General features: G+C 41.9%; 1 protein-coding gene across 1 annotated transcript; it reads left to right on the top strand.

Moving 5' to 3' along the window:
* Positions 1-1,949: 1,949 nt before the first annotated feature.
* sez6l2 (seizure related 6 homolog (mouse)-like 2) lies at positions 1,950-23,536 on the top strand (the record flags this gene model as incomplete). Its single annotated transcript, XM_080775018.1, has 18 exons — positions 1,950-2,007; positions 4,868-4,996; positions 6,086-6,301; positions 9,025-9,158; positions 9,876-10,068; positions 11,414-11,599; positions 11,753-11,936; positions 12,645-12,808; positions 14,471-14,665; positions 15,976-16,114; positions 16,604-16,800; positions 17,499-17,693; positions 18,411-18,605; positions 19,604-19,795; positions 20,777-20,815; positions 21,201-21,318; positions 22,396-22,507; positions 23,507-23,536. 18 exons carry the CDS (start codon positions 1,950-1,952, stop codon positions 23,534-23,536), a joined length of 2,676 nt encoding a protein of 891 aa, XP_080631144.1.
* Between the last annotated feature and the right edge of the window lie 101 nt (positions 23,537-23,637).

The raw sequence follows: 23,637 nt of genomic DNA, 5'->3' as shown, positions 1-23,637 counted from the left end.
TAATATCACACTGTCGCCGGCAGGCAATTTTTTTGCCAACGGCTGATTTGTCTGGCGTATTAGCCATGCAGGCTACGGTTATTGTAGGCCTACTATATTTCTGCATGTCTAAAATATTATCTAATCGTCGTGCGCGCGCGTGCGTGCGTTTCGGGGGAGGACCCTTATATTATAAGCACATGTGTTTGGGATTTATCGCACTGTCAATTATAGGTAGCACCCTGAGGAAACACGCGCACATGCATATACAGCATGGTGGTGCAGGTTTAATAGCTATGGACAGCGTTTCATAAAACGGCCGCAGCTCAACTCAGCTCTTATATCTTCCTCTCAGATTTAGCCCTACTATCTGAGCTCTTGTGTTGATCTTTGCTCTGCGCCAGTACCTGCAGTTCTCGGGGCCTATACAGCTTTGGAGTTATATAAGTCCGCATTCCGTCCGGCGTGTTCCCGTCAAAATATACCCATCGCACCCGCCATCCATACAGGAAAAAAGCACTCAGCACGCATTATAAGCCTAAAAACGTAGGCTATACTCCGTAGTACGACGGTGACGCGTGCCAAAAAGGGACTGATCTACAAGCTAACAGCGTTGCTAGCTTGTAGATCAGCACCTTTTTTTTGGCAAGCGACATCACCCTCGCGAGCACATAAATTAAGCCTTTAGCCTATGGCACGCGCATGCATTTAAATCAACAAGCATCCAGGTAGTATAAGTTACCAAAACGGGGCACACAGCGTCGCCTTCTCTCCGGTCGCCTCCTCTCTTCCAGTGCACCGCTGCTGTTTCAGCACCGTGGAGGGTGGACAGCTCCTCCCGTGATGGAGATGGAGGAGAGAGACGCTGCCCGTTTAGCCCGTGCAGTGGCTGCTCGCGGCCACGAGGGGGAGCACCCGCAGCGCCTCCCCGGCTTTAGCACGAATGCCCTCACACACACACGCACACACACACACAGTCACACACATCATAACTGAATGCGTCAACCGCACGGTAACAAGCAGCTATACGCGGGCATCTGATCAGACATCAGCCACTCTCACACGGGCCCCTAAAGCAACAGCTGGATACATTGAAGGGAGACGGACAACAAGGCACCGTTCGTTATTAAGGCACGGGGGTAAGGGCTATTATACTGCTGGTCAGCCTCTTAACGACGCTGTAGACACGGTTGATTGATGTCGCTTCTAGCGGAATTTCATTATCTTGACTCCGCGTCCTCCATACAATGAAGGCCGGGTGTGATGCCTCGCGTTTTTTTTTTTTTAGACCTCATGAATTTGACATGCACCACGCTGGCATTTTCGTCGAGGAAACGCCTAAATAACGACGGGCAAGCGTATATATAGCACATACGGCTTTGCTATAAAATATTGTTTCTGCTGCATAACGCGAGGGGTTGTATCGGAGCCTAGTGGTCGGTGAATATTGGAATAGCGTAATCCCCGTGTTATCGCAGATTTTCAGAAGAGAATGCAAGGGGGAGCTTGTGTCTTTTTCCACTTGTTTCTTTCGCTCTGTCGTAACACATGTTAAAACTGCAATATACTTAATATGCATTGTACCAGTTCAATGTATATTCCTTTTGACTGAGTATAGGCTATATCATTTAGCCTGGCTATGATTTTGCAATAATCAATCAGGATCAGTGTGGCGGCGGCCTGCATGATGTAAACATTATGCCCATGCCAATAGGCTATACCTGAGCAGGCTGAGCGCAGCGAGAGAATGTGCTCCTATATCACTATGGAAGAAATACCGCCAGGAATCTTTTTTTTTCTTCTCCCCAGCCACCCCAGGGACCTTTGTGATAAACACATGCCAACTTCATTGTCTGCTATAACCCTGTAGCAAGATAAATGTACTTTTGACTGAGCTGATAGAGTCTTTTGCTCAATCATTCATTCTTCACACTTTGAATCTTGCAGGGCATTCAGTCTCATCCAAAGCCATGGGGTACTCACTTCCTGCTGTGATGCTGTCTGTCACCATGCTACACCTAGCTGCAGGTAACATTGTGTGTGTGTGTGTGTGTGTGTGTGTGTGTGTGTGTGTGTGTGTGTGTGTGTGTGTGTGTGTGTGGCTGTGCCCACAGCATGCATGTGAAGATGCTTTCATGCATGCATTTGATGTACCACCATCACCATTGACTAACAGGCCTTTAGTTGACTACAGTGATGACCACTATTATTAATGCCAGTTATGTGCATGCCACTGATAGAGTGGTCCCAGGACCTCTCTTGAGCGGGTGCATGTAAGGGTTTCACCTGTAGCCTATATCTCTATATACCTACAGTGCATATCTAATTTAACATTTGTGGAGTTGGTCACCTGACCAAAAGCGGTTGACAGAAACTGGTCGACATGTGCTGTTGCCACAACAAGCTCAGAAACAAGGACTTTACCCACGCTACTTGCACACACTACAACTCGCTTACAATTCGCAAACCTGGCAACACTGCTCTGTGTTCTCATAGGCCCACCAGGCCCGCCCCCACAGCTACTTTTCAGTCTCACAATCGGCCATCTTGCTTTTTACTTCGATGCGCGAGTGGACATTTAATGCAAATACATTAATTATAGCTCCAGCAAGCAAACACAAACACCTCAACTCCATCTCATTGTGAATAAGAATTCCGAGGGGAAAAATAATTTTTGGAACGCCACTTTCACCCAGTATGAAGCTAAATGTGGAAGCCGTGTGTGTCACACCAACACTGGTGACCCAGAGAATCCTGTGCCGATTCTCAGGCATCTGGCCTGAGGCACTGCCTGCGAGTTGGCTCTGCGTGCGCTTTTTCCAACTCTCACTGATTTATCCAGCTCACACGTCAATCACAGTCAGCAGCTCTCAGCCTGCACACACACGCACGTCTGTCTTGCGCACACGCGCACACACACACACACATTCCGAGGGGAAAAATAATTTTTGGAACGCCACTTTCACCCAGTATGAAGCTAAATGTGGAAGCCGTGTGTGTCACACCAACACTGGTGACCCAGAGAATCCTGTGCCGATTCTCAGGCATCTGGCCTGAGGCACTGCCTGCGAGTTGGCTCTGCGTGCGCTTTTTCCAACTCTCACTGATTTATCCAGCTCACACGTCAATCACAGTCAGCAGCTCTCAGCCTGCACACACACGCACGTCTGTCTTGCGCACACGCGCACACACACATACACACACACACACACACACACACAGAGACACACAGGAATAGGCATGCAGGCTAAGCCGAGTGGCAATTTAATGCAAATAAATTATTTATAGGTCCAGCAAGCAAATCATGATGGTCTGTAGGTCACAATCACATTCCGATTTGAGGGGTTGTGTTTTGTATGACATTTTGGCCAGTAGTTTTATATCTATCTCAGCTTTTGCCTGATAGCACACATGCTAACAGTGCTGACCACAACGTTAGCAGCATTTGATGACAGCTTGCCATAGCAACGTACAGTGTGCGCAGACCTAACGTGAGCTTCTGGGACAGAAACTTGCGTTTTCATGACAGCAGCAGCTGCTGCACCCTGTGATAGATACTGTGCTAAAGATGCTAAAGCAACACAAAACAACATCCACACGCAAAACAAACCAGGGACCAGGGTTGCCACATATCGTGGATGTGAGAGTGAAACAAGCAACCAGGTCTATAAAAATGTTAATAGGCCAGTTCAAAGTAGGTAAATCAGAAATGGTCCGGAAATTAGTCTTAAAATAATCAATTATAGTGTTGACTGTCACACTTTGTTGTCTAATGTTGTTTCAGAGCAGTGGAACTCAAACATTTCCATGTCAAGGACTACCAATAGATAAACAAGTCCAAAGTAGCTTATAATGATCAGACTTGGCAACACTGTCTCTAGGTTGAACGTTCGACTTTACAAGCTCACACATATGAAATATGTTTTTTTGAATCTTCAAACTGAGACATATTTGATGATAATACTGTTAGCACAGTCATCATACTCCAAGAGCATACAAATGGAACCAAATGGACCCTGATTTTCCCAGAGAGCAAATGGTATCAAATGGGGGTCTGTGGCCTAATGCATTTCAAACTGGGGCTTCTTGGTATTATATTCTCTGCATATCTTATCAACTTGGGGTGAATATTTCACCACAATACTTTACTGAATATTTCACAAGAATATAACACAAGAGTCAAATGTACGGTCAAATGTAATCACAATATAGGCTACAGATGTAAATATTTATGACACAGTAAAATGTCGAAAAATAGTGCTATCCCCCCCCCCCACACACAAACACACACACGACAGGCAAGGCTGTTGTTTGCATCTTTAGCAGGCAGCAGCTACCTTGCCACTGCTCTCTGTGACTGTAGTTGTTTCACCATGTTTGCGTATTTATGAGAAATAAAAAACACTTTCTGTTATTATAATAATTTATAACCCATCCGTTACTACATGTGCAGGGCACACTACTGAGTTTAAAAACACAGCTGAAACATGAAGTGGAGTCTGTCAACTCGCAATTTCCTTCTTCCCATATTGTGCTGCAATGTAACTAGGATTCGCCGGCCGAAGGCCGGCGAAATTCTAGTAGATAGACAATAAAGGAATTCTGGACCAAATGACTGGTCTGGTAAACCACCCCGGTTGCGGAAATCACATTTAATTTGATTTCAGCATGACCGAATGAAAATGAAATTGAATTCCGCGACCAGGAGTGTTTACCAGGCTAAAAGTATACTGACCATATCGGGCCAAATGCAGGCACATAAGTAACAATAAACAATGTTTTAAAGGTCCCAGAGATTAAAATCTAATCATGTTTAGTAAGCAATCTCGTTATTTATTTATAAAAAATGTTTTTGTAATTAGCAAATCATTAGTCTTACCCATTTCAGGAGTGAGCTTTGTGACGCCTGACCCAGACACTCCGCCCACACCAGGCCCAGACTCTTATCCCTTGGGAGACTTGATCCATGGAGCCCTACAGAGTAAAGAATACTTGAGACACACTGCTTTAGACACAGGTACATCACTGCAGCTCTTTAACCCATTTAGAGCTGAGTTTACTGAAAAACCTATGTTTCTATCTCAGTGGTGCTCAATCTGTTTCATGTCAAGGACCCCCAGAATATTTGAGTTAAAAATGTTCGCTGTGAAAGAATATATATTCAAAATTTGCGCCACATTTTCAAGATTTTTCAGAAATAGCAGATCTACAAGCTCATAGCACAGAACTCAGTGCCGTGCTATGAGCTTGTAGATCTGCTATTTTTCAAGCTGCTAAAGTAACATAATGCTTAAACGTCTTTTTTCGTCTACATCAGTGGTTTTCAATCCTTTTCATTATTTATTCTGCAATTAAGCCACAGACCACCATTTGATGAGATAGCCTCTTAGACCCAAAACTTAGAATATTTTATCGTTGGATAAGATTTTGTCCACAATTCCATGCTATAATTATTGTTGGTATACCACATGAGAGATAACTATACTATCGAACTAACTAACTATCTAATTGTGTAGACTTCTTGTAATTTAAGTAATGCAGATGTTTAACAATAATTTAACTGTTGAGACTGTAAAATGAACTACTAAAAAGATCTAATAAGGGTCCATTTGGTTACAAGCTCTCCATCATCAGGCTGGGGACCACCTGGAACCTCCAAGGACCACTGGTGGTCCCTGGACCACTGGTTGAAAACAACTGGTCTACACCCTTAAATCTCTTCACCAAAATGTGTGAGCTTGCAGATCGGCTATTTTTGGCTAGTGATGCTGGGTTCAAATGGCCCTATATACTTAGTTGCCTGGGGTCCCCCAGGGGTCTATCCCAGCTTTCCCCTCCTTTTATCCCTCTTCTACACCATATCTGTTTGGCAAAAATAGCCAATATACTGTTCAAGATCAGAGCGCCTTGCAACGTTGTGAGCTTGTGGATCGGCTAGATTCGGCCAATGTCCGCCTATTATCGCCCCATGATTGATTGCCTATTACTATGTATGCTAGGATGCTAAGTGGTTAATTGTGTCTATGACAAATGAACAATACAGTATGATGTGGGTGGCGATCATCGTAGGAGGAGACACTGACAAGACATTGTTGTGACCTTGCAGGTACTACCACCAACCCGACCCAGGCCGTCCCCGACGTCGGACAGACTGGGTCCACAGCGACCGCCATATCACCTGGGGTTCTCACCACCGCCCTGAGCTCCACACCTGCTGACATCCAGTCACGGTCCAGGAACACGATGTCCTCGCCACCTGTGGAAGAGGAAACGACAACCACCCTGATCACCACAACAACTATAACCACCATGCATGTGCCAGGTAGATGCGCGATGTTGAAAATTGCTAAGAGACCCGACTTGCAATCAGTGTTGGTTGACTGTCTATCCATATATATTATATATATCTTTTTTTAAAGCTGCTTCTGCACACTCAGAAGTCTTCGGAAACAGGTGTAAAGAAATTCATGAAAAAGTAGAGGATCGCAGAAACTGTGTCCAGTTTACAAATAGGACTTTGTTTTGAAAGCTTTGACCCACAAAGGAACAGACCTGAAAAAGATCCTTGGTGGATTGGAACATCTGTTTACTGTCCTTGTTAAACAACACAAATTAGTGTCATACAAGAAAACCTAGAGTCTGACATTCAGTAATTGGGTCTTATGATAAAAATAAGAACATTATAATGGTGTGTAAACATTTTTTTAATACTTTTTGTGAATGAAAAAGCAAATGCTCCATGATTGTAGGTAAATCAATATAGATATGCTGCTTAGGATAATATTGTCAACTTTGAGAGTGCTGATGTGAGTCAACAACATCTAGACAAGCTATAGCTAGACTTCAGTGGTAGATAGATAGATAGATAAATAGATAGATAGATAGATAGATAGATAGATAGATAGATAGATAGATAGATAGATAGATAGATAGATAGAATTAGGTTAATAGAATTAGGGTCAGTATTTTTACACTGTATCTGTTTGTTTCGGCTCCTGGTTATAAGTAACTTATACATCCAATCTAGACAGTATGCATCCATCTTCAACCACTTATCCGTAGTTGGTCGTAGGGGCAACAGCTCGAGCGATAGTTCCAGATTTCCCTCTCCAGATACAGCGACATTAGTAACTTCATTCTTGGGGATCTGGGGGTTCTGGCTGGATATATAATCCCTCCATGATCGAGGACCGTTCTGGAGGCATCCTTACTAGATGTTCCTTTCCAAGCGAAAAGCAGCAGGCCTACTCCGACTCTCTCACGGATGACCGAACTTCTAAAGGGAGATGCCAGCCACCCGTCTGAGAAAACTCATTCCGGCCGCTTGTATCCGCAACCTTATTCTTTCGGTCATGAGTCATCATGACCCACACTTCATGACCATAGGTGAGAGTACTAGGAATTAACGATAGACAGAGAGCTACGCCTTCTGGCTCAGCTCTCTTTTCGTCACAACAGTGTGGTACAGCGACTGCAATACCGCCCCTGCTGCTCCGATTCTTCGGCTGATCTCCATCTCCATCCTCCCCTCACTCGTGAACAAGACCCCGAGATACTTCAACTTCACCATGGGGCAATGTCTCATTCCCTACTTGGACTGCATAATCCATCCATTTCCTGCTGAGCACCATGGCCTCAGATTTGAAGATACTAATCCTCATCGCCGTACACTCGACTGCAAACTGGTCCAGTGAGGTGAAGAGTGAAGGTATCGGACCGATGGTTCCAGATCAGGACCAAACCATCTGCAACAAGCAACCCATATACACTGAACCATATACCCTCTCCACCACAACTTCGCCTCCAGATCCTGTCCATGAAAATTGCAAACATCTCTAGACAGTATCAGTTATTAAACTCCACACCAAAAATCTCTTTCAAATTGTTATTTTTTACAGGATTTCTCTTTCAGTAACATGGACAACAACGGTCTGGTGAAGAAAGTCACCAGACCCCCCCAAGCCCCCCCCCCCCCCCCCCCCCCCCCCTCAAAACAAGCCCAATTGACTGACTTCTATATGTAAACCAAGATTAATTTACCCCCCCTCCAAATAGCCAGCCCCCCATAGCATCCAGCAATTATCTGGAGCCGTCGCTGGAATCGAACAAAAATGTTTTCCAGGACACATACTGTGATTAGATACAGCTAACAGCAAAAAATTAAGAAAATGCAGCTCTCTAGTGCATTCATGTCCAACTGCCAAGATTTAGCCAGCCCCTGAAAAGAATAAAATAATAAAGTACAAAAGCATTCTGGAGCCATCATTTTTATATAATGGCTCCAGATTTATATTGGTGTGTGTCCTTTCCAGCACCACAGTGTCTCAGTTGAGTGGTCAGTCTGACCGGTTTGAGGAGCATGAAGATGAATAATCTAGATTCTGAGCCCCCGCCCCCTCCTCCTCCCCAGAGCGACGCGCCTCTGCAATGATTTTTGTTAGCGTAATACAATTAAGTTGACTCCTACTTCCTAACCTCGCCTCACCAGGCTTTCCACCTCGGAGGAAAGCCTGGTCTCTGTTCCAAAAGTGCCATGTGAACCGGTCTGGAACGGATGATATCGCTACGTCATGTTGTAGTATTGTTTTGTAGTCATCAGGCAGGAACAATCAAATGGAACTTCCTTTTCCCTCAAACCGGAAAAATAACAATAAAAGCTCTCGTAGCCTGTAGCTTTTATTGAGAAAAATCGGTTTGAGGGAAAAGGAAATTCCGGAAGATTGATGACTACAAAACAATACTACAACATGACGTAGCGATATCATCCGCTCCCGACCGGTTCATAAACCCGGAATGGGATGGTGCCCAGGCTACCTACTTCCTATATATGCCTGCAGATTTTCCAATGGGTTTCCGCATGATGCAGGCTTTTCTTTTTGAGCTGAATGCGAACGACAATAAAAGCCTGGATACCAAGGCTACTAGTACTACTATATAGCAACATACGTTTTTCAGAAAACTGACAGGATTTAGAAGACATTTGTAAAATCGGCCTCAGGGTTGAATACACATGTTCTGAACATGTTACGTTTTGTTCCCCCACAGTGCAGTGCAACGCTACCCTGTCCGGTATGGAGGAGATGGTTGAGTCGCCGGATCCTGCATCTTCATCATCTTTTTCCCCTCTGGAGTGCACCTACAGCATCACTGTGTATCCGGGATATGGAGTGGAGATTCAGGTAATTATGAACACTTTACTGTGAATGATTCTGCTACTGTGGCAGCATGACAAATGTACACTTTTTTATTAGTTGTCGAGTGCAAAACAATTTGAATGAGGCTGTCTGTTTATCTGTCTGTATGTACATGGATATGTACAGTACGTGTGTGTGTGTGTGTGTGTGTGTGTGTGTGTGTGTGTGTGTGTGTGTGTGTGTGTGTGTGTGTGTGTGTGTGTGTGTGTGTGTGTGTGTGTGTGTGTGTGTGTGCACACACGTGCGTGCATGTGTGCGCGCACAGGGGAGGTGAATATTATTGGCTAATCAAACTTTTAGGAAAGAAGCAAGAATTTCAAATGCATTTCCAATCGATCCAAACCACATTTAGAATGTATTATTGGTTGTTCTGTAATTTTGACATGTACGATGTAGCATTGAAGTTTAATTTTATTTCTGCCTCTTGGCCAGTTCCCACTTGTAAATAAAGGTTAAATAAAATTAAATAAAATGTATTCTTGATATTGCCCTTTTGTTATTTTATTCCTTAGTTTTACTTTCACCTATTGTCTCATATTAAACAAGACATTGTTCTAGTTGTCGACACTGTTGAGGAAGATTAAAGAATGTCACTGCAGTGCCTATACAGTGATGCTATGAGCCATATTGATTGTGCGTAACACCCTTGAACCTTGAACCTTGATTTACCAGACAAGTTGATATTTCCTTTTGCCTGTATAGGTGAGGAAGGTTAACCTGTCCAAGGAAGAGTCTCTCACCATTATTGGGTATGGGGGTTTGGGACCCGAGCTATTAGCCAACGAGACGCTTATGAAAGAGGGCCAAGTTATTCGCAGTTCAACCAACCAGGTGCAGATTCACTATCGCAGTCTTCGGCAGACCAATCATGGCATGTTCAGGCTCCATTATCAAGGTAAATATATAACACTTTGGAGGATGAAGTGGCCTTTTCCATAACTCAGCCTAAAGTACCAGCCAGTTTGGAATGCATTAGATTAGAGATTAGACCACAGACCGCCACAACTTTTTTCTTTATTCAAGGAGTTATACAGATTTACAAAACAATACTGTCAGAGGCACTCCTTTTTTAATTTTGAAATGTTGATTGTTCATTTGAATTGGATTATAATAATAATAATAATAATAATAATAATAATAATTATTATTATTATTATTATTTGTTGTATTGTTTATTTAACATTCAAGGAGAAGTACATATTTATATAAGTTTACATAATTATTAGTAGAAGCAAATAGATCTGTATGGGTCAATTTGCCAGTACACTCTCTGAGTGACAGGGGAACCCTTGGAACCCCCTCAAGGTCCCCTGGGGGTCCCTGGACCCCACTTTGACTGAACAACCCTGCAGCACCCATTTAAGACAACTTCACCACTATTGAATGTGAATCCTAATATTGTGTTGTGAGGATAATCTGACACAACACTTCCCAAAGCCCTCTGGGCAAGATCGCTGCCAGCTGTAAAATGCATCCAAGTGTGTTTTCAATTTAATACTATTTCCCAATTACCTAAAGGTTAAAGGTCGATTTTGGGGATACATACCAACAGTAATAGTGTCGTCAATCATAGCAAAGGTTCCATCTACAAAGATGATGCAAGATGCACTCCCATGACTAACATTAAGTAGGCCTATAGCCTTAAGTACATACATGGACTTACCAAATGTTTCACTGTGTATCTGCTTTTAATAATGCACAGGATACATTGCCTACTGTATGTATGCAACATAGTTTTCAAGAGTTTTGTCTGTCAGGATTAAGTATTACCGGTAGTTTATCAGGCAATATTTGCTGTAGGCCTATGTCAACTATCCAAATGCCAGTAATTGTAGCTTGTTGTAAAGTGCCTTGCTTGATTGGTCAGTGAGGTGCCCGTGCACATTATGACTTATGAGAGTACTCTGGCATACTCCAGAAAAATGGTGTTAAAAAGGAAATCTGGCATAACCAAACATACAATAATGTGCACTTACTGTAACAGCTTGAACCAACCAATTTCGACCAATACTATCTTGACATCCATAAACCAATATTCAACTGTAATTATCCCTGTTTGTTATTATGACTGTTATGACTTTTCAATGTTCAACTCAATGTTATGTCTATGTTTTACTCTGAAATACGTTAATTGGGTACTTTGAAGATGCCATTTCATCTGGACTTTGAAATGAGCTCCATAGTGCCTTGCTTTCATACTTTTGCTGAAATTCCTTCCTATCTCTGAAAAACCTCAACAGCCTTTCTGCTATCCTGCTCGTTCCCTCTGTCCCCTGAGGGGGGCGGTGTGACCGTGACGGACATACATCCTGGAGGTCAGGCCCATTTCCACTGTGATCCGGGGTTCCAGGTTCGGGGCCATGAGGTGGCTACCTGCATCAACGCTACACAACCCCACTGGAGTACACCTGAGCCACATTGTGTCGGTCAGTTTCTAAATTCATCATTTGTTATTGTTTTGTGGTTGGACAGTCAGACAGACATTTAATGTAAATAAATATGTTCAAGCTTTAGGGTTTATTTTTGGTTTCTGCATGCCAGGAATTATATGGGAAAATAACAAATCCGTGTTTTTCTAGCTGTATCTTGTGGAGGGTGGATTCGTAATGCAACAGTGGGTCGGATACTTTCGCCACCACCTTCCTCTGTCAGCAACCACAGTAATGGAAATAACCTGAGTTGCCATTGGTTTATTGAAGCCAAAGAGGGGCACAAACTTCATCTCCACTTTGAAAGGGTTGCACTGGACGAAGATGACGATAAGTATGATCACAGTCTTCCTAATGCCTGATTTGTACTCACTTGGTTGCATGCTGGTGTCACACATCAGAAATAGCCAGTTCACAACATGCGACAAATTGAGAGCATGAATATCGGCTATTTTAGCTGAGCTGCTCATTGTAAGGTGGGGTTTGTGTAAACAGGAATGTAATGTTTAAACTACTGGAAAAACTCCAACTCATTCTATCTCCAGAATTTCAGATTTTAAAAAGCTTGTATTCTTTGGCTGTAGGCTACTGTCTTTGCAAACTCAACACACTGAGAAACACTGCCTTCAATAGTTTAAACACTACTTTTTAGTTTACCATTACTTTAATGCATCCCAGCCTCTTGGCGTCTGCCTGGAGATCCCTCCGCCAGGTGTTTTTGGGCCGGCCTCCGTTTCTCTTCCCCTGAGGGTTCCATGTCAGAGCCTGTCTGGTCGTATTTGACACTGGCTTGCGTAATGTGTGCCCAAATAGCTGATGGACATAGTGTTAAGTACTGAATTTGATGCTGTATTAGCTGGGGACCTCCTGGAACCCCCTCAAAGACCCCTGGGGGACCCCTGACCTCACTTTGAGAACCGCTGTCCTAAACACACATTCCGTTGTATGTAATCAACATGCATGCACCCGACATGATGCATGCACTCTCTCTCGTGTATAGGGCAGGAACTGCTCCCATAGCGTCTTATATATTGTTCTCTAGGTTAATTGTACGCAGTGGAAACGGCTCAATGGCTCCACTGCTGTTTGACTCAGACCTGGATGACGTCCCTGAACGTGGCCTGGTGAGTGAGGGTCCAATGCTCTACCTGGAGCTCACTGCCGATTCCTCCTCCATTCCGTTGCTGCTGGCTCTGCGCTATGAAGGTAAGCTGAGAGTCCTATATGCATGTAACCATTCACTCAACTCACAATACGATTCCAATCACGATATTAGGTTCATGTCTACGATTTTTCTAACACAAATTGATTTTCCAGACAAATGACCTGAAAAATGTTTTATTTAATTTTATTTCTACGATGTGGGAGAAATGGAGACATGGAAAAGAACATCTTTGAGCAATATTCAGCAGAACAGCTAAAAACAAGGGGTCAGTTTGCCAAAATATCAAGATGACACTGATGTTTGGGGTACGGGAACAGTTCTTCTACCTGATCCAGTGAATACTCATCATCAAAAATGATCTCACATTATATAATATAATCTATTTACCTGAGCAGATCACATATCAGACATATTAAAGATTAAGATCTCTGTATAATTTCATTAAATCTCAAACCAACCAGCACCTGATAAGATTGAGGTATTGATAATGGAGTTGAGCTGCTGTAGAGCTAGCTGTGCTGCAGCTGCTCATGGCCTTTCAATTTACTCCAATGGGTTATTGTTTTATCTCTCATTCTAATCACCACTCTCCTCCCATTAAGCCTTGCCAAGCCGGTAGTAATCTATCTCCTGTTTCTGTAGCATGAGGCCGTTTGATGTACAAGTACAGTACACCCCCTGGACATGACATGAGTATGTCAGCTTCGCGTTCGCGCCAGTTCAGTCTCTATCCTTCTTTATACTCTGGCTGGATCTGGCTGGGAGTCAACCTCTGACGTCCTGGCGGACACTCTAACCACAAGGCTACTGAGCTGGTACCCTGCTCCCATTGCAGGGGTTTAAATCCCAGCTCATCTTTTACATCTTTTATATGTTGTATACTCACACACATCTTCCTACAGACCTACACGTTTGACAAATTTTCTTTGACGTACTTTCTGCTTATGAAATTGAAGTGTATGATTATGATTATTATTGCAGTTATGATAATAATAGCATTAGTATGAGTATTATACTTGATTCGCAATGGTTACATAAGTTAATGATAAGTTAATGTTGTAAAACTACAATTGCGTGCAAAACATGGAAAGTACACTGGATTGTCTGTATAACAGTGTAGCAGTTATATTGATCTAATATGTTTAGTGGATGACAGCCAAAGTGACGTCGGCTGCTGTAAAGACACAGCCCTCCAGTCACAAATTAAAAGCTGTCTTTTCATTGTGTTAATTAAGGAAGCTAAATTAGGTTAGTTGTGATGTGCACGGGCACAGCAAGCCTTATTGTGTTAATTAAGGACGGTAAATTAGGTTAGTTATGATGCCCATGGACAGCAAGCGCAGGCTGGAGGTATAGTGTACAATGGAACTTACTTCCCACTGTGCTCACTGGATAGGCTTAGAAGAACACGCACGCACGCACGCACGCACGCACGCACGCACGCACACACACACACACACACACACACACACACACACACACACACACACACACACATATACACTGCGTTGAATATCTTGTAACCTGCCTGTCTGTCTGTCTGTCTGTCTGTCTGTCTGTCTGTCTGTCTGTCTGTCTGTCTGTCTGTCTGTCTGTCTGTCTGTCTGTCTGTCTGTCTGTCTGTCCCTCTCTCTGTCTCTGTCTCTATCTCTCTCTCTCTCTCTCTCTCTCTCTCTCTCTCTCTCTCTCTCTCTCTCTCTCAGCGTTTGATGCTGAACATTGCTGGGAGCCCTACATGCCCCACGGTAATTTCAGCAGCAGTGACATCACGTACCAGCTGGGCACCACTGTCACCTTCTCGTGCTCTGCGGGCTTCGTCATGGAGCAGGGCTCAGGGACCATCGAGTGTGTCGACCCCAGTGACCCACACTGGAATGAGAGTGAGCCTGTGTGCAGAGGTATGGTTCTCTACACCTAGACAAATCACTGTGGGTGGAAGGTCTGTAAACATTAACAACATAAAAACGAAAAAGTTTAATAAATTCCTCTTTTCAAAATGTTATAAATATAATTATAAATATAACATACACACACATATCATTTTCTAATGAACAATATACATGACTATTGACTACACATGACTACACATTTATAGCTAGTCGGTTTTAGATTTGATCTTGATTACGGTGATACATTTGCCACAGCTAGTGTCCAGTTGTTAGAGAGATTTTACTGAGGCACTAGACAGCTGTGTACAGAGTATATGGGAAATGGAAGAATTACAGCCTTTAGCTAGAGACAAAAAGATTACTAAACCAAGCATTGTAATCACAATTTAAGCACGTTTTTGTGCACACTTTTTACAGCATGGCTGAAAGGCAGTTTGTCAGTGCAGGGATGATGCCATCTGAACTTTAGCTGTACTAGAGTTTCATGCTGCTTCACGGCCCTCAAACCTAGCCTGGCTAGTAATAAGCCAGACTGAATCAGCCGTTGGCAAAAAATATCGACAGTGTTGTGTGATATTAGTCTGGCTTATTAGCCAGGCTACCTCAAACCTACATTGCACCGCCGAGGCGCCGTTCCATCCCACCAATATGTCAGAGTCACATAGTGTCAGGGGCTTTGTCAGGGCCTGTTGTACCCGACATGTGTCCCTTTTGTTCTCCGCGTCCTATATATATGGGTGTATTAGTTTGTTTATGGTTATGTCTGAGTCAGAGTGACGTTGCCGTGCCGTCCTCCCATTGGTGCCGTGACCTGGATGGGGTTTCCAGGTAGTGGGGGGGTGTTTAGCAGAGTGGCTCTGCCTGATGACCAAAAGCCTAATGTTTCCAAGATGTTGGCTTTCTGCATGGTAGACCCATGCTTCTAATTATCGTGTCACAGCCCAAAATATACCCCCTGGACAAACTATACCCGGCTGTGGTATAAAATAGGCTAGCCCAGAAAGTGTGTATCTGGAGCTAATCCTGCAAACCACTGGACAAATCACCACCATATTTCTTATGCATGATGCCAGTTGGCCAAAAACCTAAAACTTACATTTCATGCAAGGTTGATTGGGGTGAAACTTTGGCTAAATTAAGTGAGAGCCACATGGAAACCATGCCATCTTTATGTCTCTTATCCCGCTATACAGAATCATTTCCATTTTCAACCTTTTCTGCATTTCTTTCTCCTTATACCATCATTATTCAATCACTCTTTCTTTCTAAATATATCTAGAAATCTCCTTACGCCTATTTGTGCCTTCCCTCTGTCTAAGCTCTGTGTGGTGGGGAGTTGACCGAGCCGCTTGGCACTGTCCTGTCTCCGGACTGGCCCCAGAGCTATTCCAAGGGCCAGGATTGTGTATGGCAGATCCACGTTATGGAGGAGAAGCGCATTGAACTGGACGTACGGATGTGAGTATTAACTAAACACATGAACCCTATAGCATTCCTATTCTGGTGCGAAACATTTCGGCAAAAAAAGCAGATTGGATCAGCAATTTTTAACAGAGATTTAATGTAGAGGGGAAAAGGAGTGTCTCTAGTATAGAGCCATGGGGGACACTGGTCAAATAAGTATGCAGGTGGTTAATTAAACAAATATATATCTCTGAGAAATCGGAATCTGTTTATTGGACAGGAATGTATGATTTCGAATGAAACATAAACTAGTTCAGTAACTTTACACTCTATTACTCTAGACGCTATTAAAAGCAAATAATTAAATGAAACTAAATAATTGGCTACTCTACATTTGGGGGGGGGGGGGGGGGTAAATGAAAAATAATTATAGATCATAGTACTGTATTATATTATCTACTTTGTATCTTGTTTCTCTCCATTGATTATCTCATTGAAGTACAACCTCTCTCTCTTTGTTATTGTTCCCTTTCCCTCCTCAAGTCTGAATATCCGCCACAACGATGTGCTGACTATTTTTGATGGACATGGTGTCATGTCTCACGTGATTGGCCAGTACCTGGGGTCCAGAGAGCGCTTCCAGGTGGTGTCTGGGGGATCAGAGGTCACCATTCAGTTTCAAAGTGATCCAGATGATTCCACTTTCATCCTAAGCCAGGGATTCCTTATTCACTATCGTGGTAAGTAGGTGAATTTAAAAGAGTCCGTTCCTTGTTCCATTTACAAATTGTTCCTTCCATAGCCCTTGCTCTTCAAGACAGACGGCATGGAATTACAATGAACACATCGTTTTGTAATATCTCTAGCACAATGTGTACAGAGTTTTCATAGTACTGATGACTGTTGCTGTCCATTGAGCATAGATAAAGAAGGACGCAATGGGGTCACAACATTCTTACAGGACAGGATGAGAAGTATGTTGTAGGTTACTACTTACTAACTGAAATAAATGCGTATTATTCTTTCCCTTCCACAATCTTCAGCGTTCATCTTCACGCAAAGACAACGGGCACTCACCCAATGCAATATGTCGTCACTTTGGGGGTGGAAAGTGGAAACCATATCCTAAACTTTTCAGGATTAAATAAATAAATAGCAAAGGTAGCAGATCTATAAGCTCAGAATGAGCTTGTGGATCTGCTACTTTTGTGTGACGCCAGGCAGAACATGGAGCCTGAGAGTTTAAAAATGGATAAACCCCGTAAATAGGGATAATTGTATGAAAACATTGATAATTTGTGAATAATTACATAAATAAATACATTGACTCATATGTATTGTTAATGATGACATATACCCTGCTCTGTGCTGTTTGAAGTCAAGTTAGTTCATTTGGCAAGTTGCTGTCTTTAAAATGCATCTGTTGTGTCTTCCGCAGAGGTGGAACCAAATGACACCTGCCCCCCACTCCCTCAAATTGAATATGGCTGGATTAGCTCCTCCCACACCTCTCCCGTGAGAGGCAGTGTGTTGACGTATCAGTGCCAACCAGGATATGACATCAGTGGCTCTGACATCATTACTTGCCAATGGGACCTTTCCTGGAGCAACAGTCCACCTACTTGTGTCAAAGGTAAGAACATTTTGGTAACAGTCTACTTTTTATGTTATGTCAATTTTTTTTTTTTTTTTTTTTTGTCATTAAAGTATTTAATAAACTTCTTCCTGGCGATCAGATATACGTAAGATGCAGTCTCAGTCATAAGTTGAGTCCAGTCTGGTGTGCATGAGCTCTTCCAATTTCTCAATATCAGTTTCTGCAGTGATTAAACCTGCAGTTATTAGTGCATGTTGTCCTTTGCTGACTCCTTGTGGCCAAAGTATGCTATCACCCAGGAGACAAAACTGGAGATTCCGGTAAGCTTTGTCCCAACCATTCTTCCAGTTTCTTCAGTACTTCTTTACAAAAAGGTAATACCACAGGAAAGTCCCCAAAAGATATGTAAACATTTTAATAAACAGTCTGCTTTTTAAAAGATCTGTGTCCTCAGACCAAACAACAATGATGTCATTACAAGAACCGACACATATTAGATAGTTTATAGAAGTGAAGCATTTCTATTTTTGCTCTGTACACCAGATATCCTGGACTAAAAGCAAAAATGCTATGCATTCCTTTCTTCTTCTTTTTGCTTGCATGCTTACTCAAATAATAATATGTTATAACAATATTATTGCTATTACATTATTATCCAAGTGTCTTTCTCTTCTGGGAATCAGAGTAACTTTATGGAATCATCTGAATTAAACATTATGATTACAGTCTTTCTGCAACTCCGTCCCCCTTTAGTTCAGCAGTGTCCTGATCCAGGAGAGGTGGTGAACGGAGCACGCTCAGTGCGACCTGAAGCGGGTTTCGCTGTGGGAACAGTGGTCCGCTTCTCTTGCAACCAAGGTTATCAACTGGAAGGACCCAGCCAAATCTCCTGCCATGGACGGGACACTGGCACCCCGAAATGGAGTGACCGCAGCCCAAAGTGTGTCTGTGAGTCCATCCCTTACCTTCTGATTCACGCATTATACACACACAGCTAAATCCTCAATGTTAATTTATACATGTTTTACTCTGAGTGTTCAAACAAGAAGACAAAAATAAGTTGTTGTCGGGAGGAAACCTAAACTAACTAACTAACTAACTAACTAACTAACTAACTAACTAACTTATAACATAACATACTAACATGCAACAACAATCAAAACAATCATTTCCTGAAAAATGTCTTCCCGACAGCAGAGATATATGAGGGCTATATATCCCTAAACTTATTTGCCATTTTTTACTATTTAAAAAAACCTTTTAAAATAGTTCAAATAGCAATTATCAATTAACCCACCCTATACATACAGTACACGTTATGATCTCGTTACATTAGTGCAATATGATTTAGTTTCAAACTTTACCTTTAAATTAAGAGGGAGGAATTTACGGTGCACATGGTCTCTGGAGGTCACTTGTGTACATGTTTATCTTGCTCTGTGTGTGTGTGTGTGTGTGTGTGTGTGTGTGTGTGTGTGTGTGTGTGTGTGTGTGTGTGTGTGTGTGTGTGTGTGTGTGTGTGTGTGTGTGTGTGTGTGTGTGTGTGTGTGTGTGTGTGTGTGTGTTTTGTTTGTTTTTGGAGAAGAGCACCAAGGGGGACTGATAGCCATAGGACCATCATTAAACTATATCTATCTATTTCTATCATCTTTCGAAACATAAGGGCAAAATTCATGTGAAATGATTTTCATAATATTGTCAGGAAATGCATAACATTTGCAGTAGCCTCCAACTAGCCAAATACACGGTTGTGGTCTCTCTAGGCTATGGAATCTATCTATAGACAAACCAATGTTACATTTCTGCCCATAAATATATAATTTTAGATGAAATTGTAGATAATTAATACTGAAGTCCTGAGAGCATCCTATGTCTACAGGTCTTTCGTTATAGCTCCAAGGCTCCAACCAACCAGTATTGTTGTTTTTTGTGTGTGCACTAAACAGTAAAGTATGACCCATGCCCAAACCCCGGTGTTCCTGACAACGGTTACCAGACCTTATACAAGCACAGCTACCAAGCAGGAGAGACGCTGCGTTTCTTCTGTTATGAGGGCTATGAACTCATCGGGGAGGTCATTATCAACTGTGTCCCAGGTCACCCATCTCAGTGGAACAGCCCACCACCATTTTGTAAAGGTAAAACCTGTCTTACTGTCCCACACAGTGAAGTCCTCAGTGTCCATTTGACTCGGAGAGTGTACGCATGTAACCAAATGAACCAAATGGATCCATTTGGTTACATGTGTATAACTTTTGGGCATTTTGGGGTTTATGTTTGCATTCTGGGGCGAAAGAACAGGTGAAATGACATGCAACTTATTCCAATTTCAACTTCAATTTAAGAGATGTCATTTACATTTATGAAATCAATTACACTTGGTTTGAGAGGATTGATTCTGATTAATTAAGTGCCAAGTTATGAGCAACTTTGTTTCCAACAAGATAAATGTACTGATACCAGAAATGGTATAGGCTATGTTTTGCAAGGCTTCCAGACTTCCACCTGGCTTCCAGGTTATTCATATGGCCCTTTTCCTCTTCAAGAACCGAGCAAACCACGCTGTGCCATGAAACGTATTTCACAGCTTCTGGATTTGTTTCCATAAGTGATGGCTCTGTCTCAGAACTTAATTTGGGCCCTGCTCAATAGGGTTAATAGTTCTGAATTCTGGGACCTACTGTAGATCTCAGAACTTGTTCAAAAATAGCTACGAGCTTTACAGATCTACGAGCTTGACAGCTAGTTTCAGGTTATGGAGGGTTCCTTGTAGTCAGAAAGAGCCAGTAGAGGCCTGGGCCGGCTTAGCAGTCCAGGCACCTTGGCTGGTAATCCAGCATTACAATGTGTCGCGCGTTCGAGTCCCGATCCTGACAGACTTTGCTGTGTCTCCAACCCCATCTCTCTCCCTGTTTCCTGTCTACCTACTGTACAACTATCAATAAAAAGCCCCAAACATATTTTAAAAAAGAAAGTAAGAGCCAGTAGACAACACCATGGTCTCTATCTATTTTTTGTTGTTGTTATCAAATGTTTTTTATTAAAGACAAAAAATCACAATAAGACACGTTAACATATGGTCTCTATCTATGTATTTGACACCTTCTCTCCTCACACAGTGGCATATGAGGAGCTATTGGATGATCACAAATTAGAAGGTATTTGATTTATTTATTTCATATCCACGAAATGTTTTGAATGAAGCAATTCCTTATAATAATCTCATGTCACGATATGTGCAAACCAAACTATATTTTATTTAAAACCTTGATGTGAGTTATGATTTGTGGATTGCATTTCTTAGTCACAGGGAACTTCTTGAATGATTATGAAGAATACATTCAAACGTTAATAATAATCTCAACACAAAATGTTGATTGGCAGAGATTTTATACCAATTTCCAGAATGTAAATACTCGGACAAACCTTTGAATGTGTTTCCACTGACAAAGTTTTGGGGACATGTATATCAGTATAAATGCATTTCAAGTGAAGTTCCACTATCATTGTGATCAATGTATATTTGTTTGGGCTCTTTTTCAGTTTCCCAGTCATTCGAGCCTTCCCATCAGATACTGAGTGAGAACATTGCCTTGGCAATAATTCTGCCCATAATCCTGGTCATCCTATTGATTGGAGGAATTTACATGTATTATACAAAGTAAGTGTCATCCACAAGGTGAGAGTATGTCCCATGTCATTCTGCGGCTAGAAAACACTGTTACAAACTGTAGGTCAAGGTGAATAAAATGTCAACATTTTAGGTGAAGTTTGACCTTCATAGAGGTTTTTAAAGGATTATTCATACTCCAGTTTTAGGAGGTACGGTGACCACCTAAAACTACAACATGATGTCACGCCATGGTGGTAAGCGATTCACCGTTCGCAATATTATTTTACTAACCACCTGGTGGTCACCTTATCACCTAGAAGTGGTGTATGAATAGGCTTTAACTATGGAGGAGTGGATCAATAGATCAATGCATGTCTCTGGCAGAAAAGAAAACACCTTAAAATATCACATGCAGAGCTGCTCAGAAATTAGATTGATTATTGATTAACTTGAAAATAAGAACAAAATGAAGCAAACAATGTTGAGTAAACAGATGGTTCATCAATTGCTTAGCCTTTGATGATGACTGCTGGTGGTGTAGTTTTAAATCTTCAAACGGTATCAAAGTTGTGGGTCAATGAAATGTTATGAAATTTATGTACCAGTATCAGAAACAGTAGAGTATGACAGTCACAGCTGCTCAAATATGATCCTGGCAAACGTGTCGAATTATATTTAATCTAAAATGTGAACATTCCATAATAACCATCTTGTTTGTGCATGCAGGCAGTCAGGGACTACTTTCTTGTTGACATTATTCTTGTAATGAAATTGTTATTAAAAACTGTTTTAATTGGGATATGCTATAATTTTCCTATTGCCATATTTGGTAACCGTTTTACCAAAGCAATCACACAGCCTGGAGTTATGGCCATTAGCAACAAGATTCAACAACATGCATAATAACAACACAAATTAATGATGGTAACTAAAACTTACAATAGCTTTAGCAGTGGGTTAGTCTCATTATACAATGGAGAAAGGCAGTGTGTTCCAATGGGGAGTTCCAATTCAACTGTATTATAATTGATGAATTCATACACGTTAATCGTCAGTGATGTAGGCTATCATCAGTTATTTTCATAAATTCTCAAAACCGTTCCCATCTCTGTCTCTAACCCACAGCATATGTAGACTAGAGTGGAAGCCTCTATTCTGGAAGTCTCTTTCTCATACACACTCATACAGTCCAATTACAGTCGAGTCGGATTTCAACAATCCTCTTTATGAGGCGGGGGTGAGTGCAAAGTTTATACTTAATGCTAATGTTAATGCTTAATGCCACTTAATTGTGGATCTTTTTTCTCATTGCGACACTATTGTCCCACAAAGTATGAATTGGGCTTAATACTGTCAACATATTTTGGTGAACATGTATGCTTTTGATTTGCCCATATTTTATTAGCTGCACGCAACTCTTAGATATATCCTGTATTTAATATCTGGAATCTAGAGTTCCAATACCAACCCTTGACAGCCCTACTGTCCATACAGCCCATACTGTACAAAAGTCTGATCTGATTAAACAACGTTAAACTCACCAATATAATTACATTGCAGCTGTACGGAAAGCTTGGATTATCCACTTTGTATCTGCTAAGTTTTTGTTTCATAAAATTCCACCATTTATTGACAGAGCTACTTTCTGTCAATAAATGCAGCTGTAGGGGATTATTGGAGTGTTGGAGCTTGGAAGCGCTCGTTTTCATGAACCAACGGCTGCCTCCTGCATTATGTGCAACTTCGAAACAGGTGGTACGCAGGACCATTGAGTGATTTCCAAGGAGCGCTTCCAAACTCCAACACTTGCACACCTGCACAGAATTTATTGACAGAAAGTAGCTCATAACATGTATACTGTATGGTGGATTTTTATTAAACATAAACTTGGCAGATACATAGAGGATAATCCAAGCTTTCCTTACAGCTGCAATGTTGATGAGTTTTACATCGTTTAATACATTGTTTAATACAAGCCTTGGAAAGTCGGAAACCCAGACGTTTTATTTCCAGGAAGGACTTTTCCGTTTGGATGTATGGGCTGTCAAGGGATGGTATTGCAACATTCCATGTTGATCTAAGAGTTGCATAGTTTATATTGTAAACAATGGACTACAATCTTCATACAGGCAATAAAATTCTATGTAGTCGTACATTTTTGAAGTTTTTTCTCTATATATATTTTTACATGCCCAATTGATTGTATTTGTTATTTTTATTCTTACTTGGGCCACAGGATACACGGGAATATGAGGTATCCATCTAGAGGTGGGAAAAACGTCAGGACAGAAAGATTAAAGTCTGTTGGAGCCTTGGAGGACAACTTCTCTCTCTTGGACGGCCTCATTCCCCTCTTTATCATTTCAG

Source organism: Protomyctophum bolini, assembly GCF_963924005.1.
Source record: "Protomyctophum bolini genome assembly, chromosome: 11".
Taxonomy (NCBI): domain Eukaryota; kingdom Metazoa; phylum Chordata; class Actinopteri; order Myctophiformes; family Myctophidae; genus Protomyctophum; species Protomyctophum bolini.
This window is presented reverse-complemented; position numbering and strand designations above follow the sequence as displayed.